Source organism: Exserohilum turcica (assembly GCF_000359705.1).
Source record: "Exserohilum turcica Et28A unplaced genomic scaffold SETTUscaffold_12, whole genome shotgun sequence".
Classification (NCBI taxonomy): Eukaryota; Fungi; Ascomycota; class Dothideomycetes; order Pleosporales; family Pleosporaceae; genus Exserohilum; species Exserohilum turcicum.
In genome coordinates, this window is record NW_007359937.1 from 1,704,836 (window position 1) to 1,711,935 (window position 7,100).

The 7,100-nt window shown below is 48.2% G+C and overlaps 2 protein-coding genes across 2 annotated transcripts in view; both read left to right on the forward strand.

The window, feature by feature from the left end:
* Window positions 1-262: 262 nt before the first annotated feature.
* On the forward strand, window positions 263-1,900 carry SETTUDRAFT_147305 (uncharacterized protein). The gene is made up of 3 exons (XM_008024657.1): window positions 263-397; window positions 446-895; window positions 945-1,900. The coding sequence occupies exons 1-3, from the start codon at window positions 317-319 to the stop codon at window positions 1,779-1,781; spliced, it is 1,368 nt and encodes a 455-aa protein (XP_008022848.1). The 5' UTR covers window positions 263-316; the 3' UTR covers window positions 1,782-1,900.
* Window positions 1,901-4,046: 2,146 nt separating this feature from the next.
* SETTUDRAFT_147308 (uncharacterized protein) overlaps window positions 4,047-7,100 on the forward strand; it is a gene marked incomplete at both ends in the record, with an annotated part of 23,479 nt that continues 20,425 nt past the window's right edge. Inside the window, 5 exons of the mRNA XM_008024658.1 lie at window positions 4,047-4,270; window positions 4,326-4,944; window positions 5,017-5,312; window positions 5,369-6,000; window positions 6,061-6,155. Of these exons, the coding sequence (XP_008022849.1) occupies window positions 4,047-4,270; window positions 4,326-4,944; window positions 5,017-5,312; window positions 5,369-6,000; window positions 6,061-6,155 (1,866 nt within the window). The remainder of the gene's footprint in view (window positions 4,271-4,325; window positions 4,945-5,016; window positions 5,313-5,368; window positions 6,001-6,060; window positions 6,156-7,100) is intronic.

Genomic DNA, 7,100 nt, shown 5'->3' on the forward strand with positions numbered 1-7,100 from the left:
GAGCACTGCCCATGCCCCACAACATTGCAATAATCTAGCCCCCTCGAGTCAAAGGCTCGTTGGCAGGGGATCAGCGTGACTGAGTATGGCTAGGGCGAATACGAGGGTGCGCGCTCTAATATTTCCCAATCAAGTAAGGCGCGCCTGCAGAGCCCCATCGGCTGCGCCTCTCTGGGCGGCGATATAATCAACCAACGCCGCAAGTGCGCTGCTTTATTCCCACATTCGAATCAAGATCATATCTCTTTTCGACAAAGACCCAGCAAATTAACTGTCTCTCCGCTGTTTCCGTAAATATTTTGACCATCTGGCACGGATGGGAACTAGCGTAGGGCCTTTTGACGGCCGCCGCGCACGAAGAACGAGATGTCAAGCATGCGCAAAGCGGAAGATCAAGGTAAAAATCCCCTGCCATGGCCAGATTTGCATGCTGACATGAAATGAGTGCGCTGGTGGTGCTCCTTGTGATTATTGCAAGCGAACGCAACAGCCGTGTGTTTTCTCAGCTCGTCGTCCAGCGGCGCTCGTCTTTGTTGGCCATGGCCAGGGTCCTAAAGCTCAGCCAGTAATTCACCTCGATCGCAATCTGACATACTTCTTCGACTACTTTCTGGCCATGAATTCCTTCTCCAGAAATAATGCATCATGGCAGAAGGAATTGCAGCTTTTCTTGCACCGATCGCCTGCCCTGAGCAGTGCCGTCTCCGCCATCGCTGCGCTTTATCGTTGTCGACATGAACGATTGCTGTTGGACACGACACAGGTCAGGCAGGACCGACTCCAAGCACTCCAGTCATATACTCAGGCTGTGAAATTGGTCCGGGCCGCTATTACATCCAACACACTAGCAGACCCTGTCATGTTGTGGTCGACGTTCTTCCTAGCTTTGTTTGAGGTGGGTAGAAGCTGGTCCTGAAGCCCTGAAGCCTGTTGACTCTAATTAGTTGATGCGGGACAGCTCTGGAACAGACTGGCTGTCGCATTTTCTGAACGGTACATGTGCAATCCTTCGTCTGCAGAGTCCGGAAAACCTACTGCTCGCGAACCCAGCTGCTAGCCACACACGCAACTTCTTTTTCACTACTCGCATCTTCGAGATCGCACGGGCGTTGATATATTCCCAGCCCACATTTCTGAGTGGGCCGGATTGGACCCATGCGCTGTCGCAATGGTGGAGCTGCGAAGAGGGCCAAAGGCTGTGGCATCCCAAGGAAGCCCTGTTCGATAAGCTGCCACATTTCTGTGACTTGAGTATACGCACCTTGCATTTTGCTAAAACTGGAGAACTGGATTTGGATTCAAGACTGCATCATGCAGAGACTCAAATGCTTGCTGATGAGGGCATTGTGTTGCAGCAATGGTTGCAGCAATGGTGGGTATCTACTGAATTATATGAGAGGAAGACTACCGAAGCCGAAACTGATTTTCTCGTCGCAAAAAACTATTATCATGCCATCAGTATCTACCTTTCAGGGTCTTATGATTACCACAGCCACTGGAGTAAGCCCAATTCACCACAGGCTCCAATACTCAGCAGATTAAGCATTGAAGGGCATATGCATGAAATCCTTCGACTCAGCCAGGAATTGCTAGACCGTGGAGTCGCTGGTCTTCTTCTTTTCATTCCACTTCGCATCGCAGGAGCTCGGGTCTCCAAGGCACAAGAACAAGACCTTATCCTTCAACTGCTACGAACCATATCGGAACGTGGATACGCTGTTGCAAGCGCAATCCATGTAGACCTTATCGAATTGTGGGAGAGAAGGATTAATAAGAGTTGAAACTGTCTCTACGAGTTTTCGACGCGAAGGATCATTGCGCCGTCCGGTACGGTATGCGGTGAAGGTTCGACCGTACCCGGTAACCTGCATGGACGCGCAATGACCTAGGACGCGCAATGACCCACCCTACCATACTCAACACCTACACAAAATACCTCATAACTCCACTAATATAGACCTGATTTAGGAAGCGATTAAAGAAATTAAATTGCGCGAACTAGGCGCATCTTTTAGCTATCGCCAAGTTGCAAAAAGGTTTAGCATTAGCTATCGTACGCTCGCTTGAAGACACTAAAGCAAAACTCAGCCTCGCGCGCTCGCCCACCTCTCTATCTACCCACAACGCGAAAAGGAGCTTGTACAGTACATCGAATCCCTTACTAAGAGGCGTACACCACCTTCGCGTCTAATAATACGCCATCTTGCGTCATTCTTGCTTAGTAGAGACGTTTTAGAACGCTGGGTTTCTAGGTTCCTCTGCAGGAACTCCTCTTATCTCATCTCTCGCTAGCAGAGTCCTATGGACCAGAAGCGTTACAAGGCTGATTCAGCAACTAAGTATAGGTTGTACTTTGAGCTATTACATAATAAGATGAAGGAGTACAATATATAGCCCTCTCACATCTTTAATATGGATAAAAAGGGCTTCTTACTTGGAATCCTTAGAAGGTCTAAAAGGATCTTTAGTAAGAGGCAATATAAAAGAGGAGGAGTTGTTTCAAGCCTATAAGATGGCTCTAGAGAGTGGATTACAGTCCTAGCCTGTATCTGCTCAGATGGTACACCTCTTTCTCCATCTCTCATCTTTTAGTCAGATGCTGGAGCTCTAAAATCAGCCTAGGTAGAGGCTATTAATCCAAACAAGCACTTAGTCTTTGTTACCTCATCGCCCTCTAGATGGACTAACAATGATATAGGCCTAGCTTGGCTTAAAGAGGTCTTTGAAAGAGAGACTGCACGCTACGCTTGAACTGGGTACTAGTTACTCATTGTTGATGGCCACTTATCTCATGTAACCATAGATTTTCTGGATTATTGCAACAGCTATAGGATTCTAGTTGCTGTATATCCTCCTCATTTGACCCATAGGCTTTAGCCTCTTGACGTTGGGATGTTTGGGCCTCTAGCGTCAGCCTACTTAAAGGAGTTGTCAAACTTCCTCTATTGGAGCCATGGAATCCTTCCTCTAGCAAAAGGAGACTTCTTTAAGCTCTTTTAGAGGGCTTGGGGTATAGCTTTTAGAAAGGAGACTATTATAAGCTCCTTTAAGGCAATTGGCATTAACCCACTAAATGCTAAGGTTATTCTCCAAAAGTTTCAACAAGAGGCCTCTAGTTTAGATAAAAGCTCTTCTTCTGTCCTTAGTGGAGATGATTGGCTCAAAATTAAGTCTATTATACGCCGGGAGGTGAAGGATTTTAATAATAAGGAGGTAAAAAAGCTTCGCCGAAGCCTCCATCACCTCTTAGCTTAAAATAGTATACTTAAAGGAGAAAACCAGGGCTTAAGGGAGGCTCTGAAGGTTAAAAAGAGACACCAAAAGAAGAGCTACACGCTTCAACTCAATAGGCCTGAGGAGTACCATGGAGGAGCTGTCTTTTGGTCTCCTAAGAAGGTTCGCCAAGCCAAGGAGGATGAGATGGAACAACAATAAGAACAATAGCAATTACAACTCCAGAAAGCTGAGAGATCTGAGTTAAGGAGACAAGCTCAATTGTACAAGCTTTAAATAGCCCAGGAGAAGCGTGTTGAGAGAGAGAGGCTCAAGGAGGTGAGAGAGAAGGAGAGAGCCGCCAAGGTGGCTTAAAAGGAGGCTCAAAAGGCAGCCTAGGAGGCTGAAAAAGCTATACAATTATCCTAAAGGGGTAAGCGCAAAGCCTCATAAGGCTTCTCTTAAAAGCAGAAGCGTTAGAAACGTGTTGTTGTTGATTTATCTCATGTACAAGCTAAGGTGGCTGCACTAGCCGTCCTAACTTGGACCACCTGCTATGGCCGCACCACTAAGCTACTAAGTAGATACAAGTAGCCTATTATAATTGCAATGCTATAATTACTATAACACCATGAAATCTCGTGATAATAGCGACTGTGGGTGGCTGTACAGCCTCATCTTTTGCAATAGGTTTTTTGGTGGGGTGGGTCATTGCGCGTCCTGGGTCATTGCGCGTCCATGCAGGTTACAAGCCGTGAAAAGGTCGATGCTGCCCGCCCTGCTTTTCCTGTCTTCTCCCCCGCTCTTCGGGTCAATCGCGGCACGCCAATGTCATGGAAAGCCCGCAATTACACGTCGATGCCATCTCGCCCTCGGCCTCGATTCGTCCTACGAAACGCAAGAGAGTCGCATTAGCATGCGATCACTGCCGAGAGCGCAAAGTCAAGTGCGATGGATCCAAGCCCGTATGCAGCCCCTGCAACAAACGGCGGGAACCTCCCGGTCGCTGCACCTACACGCTCATTGCTACGGCAGCCAAGCATCAGAGTGAGCATGAGTAGGCTGATATTCACATTATCATGTGTCTTGCTGTCACTGACGCACTCGGCTAGATACATCCTGTCTCTGCAGAAGCAAGTGCACGAGATGCATCAGGTTATTGACCAGCTCCGCCGCAAGACAGAAACGGCTGCTGCCAATGCTACCCCCAGCCACGATTCCAGTAGCCCCAGACATCCGCCTCAAACGGCACTTGTCGGTACAGATACGAGCCCAGCCATACCTGCACAGGGTGTAGGTGTGCAGGTTCCCGAAGCAGGCGGACCAAGTCCTGTTAGTGCCATGGGCGCCACGACTTTACTACAAAGCTCTAATCTAACTTCTCAAGAGGACGAGTTATTCGGACAATCCTCTGTCCACTCGTTGCTCCGGGAAGTATCTCATTCTCATCCTAATTTTAACCCAGAGAGCCGACAAAGATCAGCCCCACATGCAAGTCAGGGTCGGCCTTCGACCTCATCCTTGTCCATGTCTACGGCAGCGACGCTGTTGACGGCTGAATTCGCCCTGCCCCCACGGCGAGTGGCTGATCAGCTTCTCGATCACTACTTTGACAATGTTCATATATTCTATCCATGGACGCATTCCACTAGCTTCCGAAAGCGATATGACTCCTTGTGGACATCGAATGGCTACCCAGGAGCCCAGACGGGTAAGACGGGTGACATTGGCGTTGGAGGCGACCAATGTTCCGAAGCCTCTTTCTTCTGTGCTCTCAATGCCATGTTTGCTCTCGGCTGCGAGTTCTCCGACCTGCCTGAAAAAGAGTCAGCATCGGCCATCTTCAGCACCCGCATGAGGAGTCTGCTGCAGATAGACATTATCGACAAAGGCGATCTTTCCCACGTGCAAGCGTTGCTGCTCGTAAGCCACTGTGCACTCTCGGGCGAGTATCCTTTGCGATGCTACAACATCATAGGGCTAGCGTGTCGCGTTGCGGTAGGCCTAGGGTTGTATAATGAGAGATGTGCTGAGCAACGGTCCGCCATAGAAAACGAAATCCGTCGGAGAGTATGGTATGGGTGCTTACAAATGGAAATGTAGGTTTTTCCCTCCCATTTATGTCTCAAGCTTGTTGACGAAGATTTGTTTTCAGGACCGTCTGCATGACCTTGGGAAGACCGCCCGTCCTGCAGATGACCGATGATGTCCTTGCACCAGCAGCTGTCGATGATGAATTCTTAGGCATCGATACTGAACGGTGTGTTCAATCTGAGGGAATTCTGTCACAGAATCTATTTGTCGTAGAGAATATACGGCTTGCTAAGATTCTTGGTAAGATCCTCGCCTCTATTTACTGGCAAAGCTCGTCTTCAGATTTTGGCGCCCTCGTTCGCATGGATAATATCCTCAGAGACTTCAAGACCTCTTTGGTCCATGACCTAAGATGGTGGGGTCGCGATACAGAGAGGGAATGCGCGGCTCTCAATTCCCGAGACCGTATCCTCAGACGCCAAAGAAATGTCCTCCACGCTAGATTTCTGCATCTCAGGATCCTACTTTATAGACCAAGTTTCAGTGCCTTTTGCGCGGCCGCAAAACGCTCCCGCCAAGAGCGTGAGGCGGGCTCTGGTTCGGGCGAGCCTGGATTTGAGCCCAATACTTTGCAGACCACTTTCCAGGCCCAATGCGCCACTACCTGTGTGCAAGCCGCGTTCGAACTGTCTGAGTCTCTATTCTCTGCAACGCAAAATAATGCGACCGGGGCATGGTGGTTCACTTTGTTTTGTATGCTTCAACCAGAACTCTTCTCCCTGAGAACATTCAGCTTACTTGCTTCTCATCCAGATCTCATGACTTGTGGGGGTATAATCATACTCGCCGAGTGTGCCCAGTGCGCTGAACCAACAGCTACTAAGCACTTTAACCAACACCAACTTCGAGTTTTCTGGAAACCGCTAGGAAAGCACGCTATCTAGGAGAACCGACCACGAGGAATCGACTAACAGCACTTTCAACACCTGCAGCTAAGGCGCTAGCGCGCAGTAGGAAGAAGAAGGAGGCCTTCCTTCGTTTTCTCACGCCTGTGAGAATTTTCTCACAGAGCTTAGGCTCTAATGCTAAGACTAAAGGGGCTAATAGGAACGCAGGAGCTTATTAAAGCTTAAATTTAGCAAGAAACACAAACATATCAAAACAATAACGTGTTTTACAAGCGAGCGGCGCGTACAAGCGAGCGGCGCACCCCACCAACTCTATGCACCTCTATAGACGTATATCTCAACAACACAACAGTATAATATATAGAAATTAATAGAGTAGGTTAATTACTATCTAGAGTATCTCTCTTGCATGTACGTAAGTTATAGCCAGTCTCTCTACACCTGCTACAGCGCGCTAGAGCCTAGCAGCTAACACCTAATCGCTCTCCTCCTTAACGCTCTTCATAAGCAATCTGCTAATTAGCCTCGCGCTAAGCGAGTAGATCCTCTCCAGCTCCCTTTGTTAGCACTCCTTGCTTCTGTATCCGCTTTCTTTTACGCTACCTACGCCTTGTTGCTGCTTTATTAGCCCTCTTAAGGCTAGTAATCTAATCGCGTCACACCAACGTCAAGTTTTCTAGAATAGGTGTAATTTTTGTTGAATATATACAAATCCCTTACAAGAAACTAATTACAGCAAGTTTTAAGACGTGCAGCGTGCGCGCTGTGGAGCTATAAGCTATAAGAGCAGATAGTTGAGACACGTCTCACACTCAAAACAAAAACACACACACACACCAACTTTTAAGCAGAAATCTTTCATCAAAACTCGTCAATTTTCTATCAGATATAGGGGTAACACGTCGCGAGAAACCGATTTACGCCACCTCTAATGTGTGCAGCCCT

Bases quoted from the DNA above. Each gene is read 5' to 3' on its own strand.
- SETTUDRAFT_147305 (XM_008024657.1), top strand. From the start codon at position 317: ATGGGAACTAGCGTAGGGCCTTTTGACGGCCGCCGCGCACGAAGAACG. The intron at 398-445 runs GTAAAAATCCCC...ACATGAAATGAG, and splicing joins GCGCAAAGCGGAAGATCAAG to TGCGCTGGTGGTGCTCCTTG. The intron at 896-944 runs GTGGGTAGAAGC...GACTCTAATTAG, and splicing joins TCTTCCTAGCTTTGTTTGAG to TTGATGCGGGACAGCTCTGG.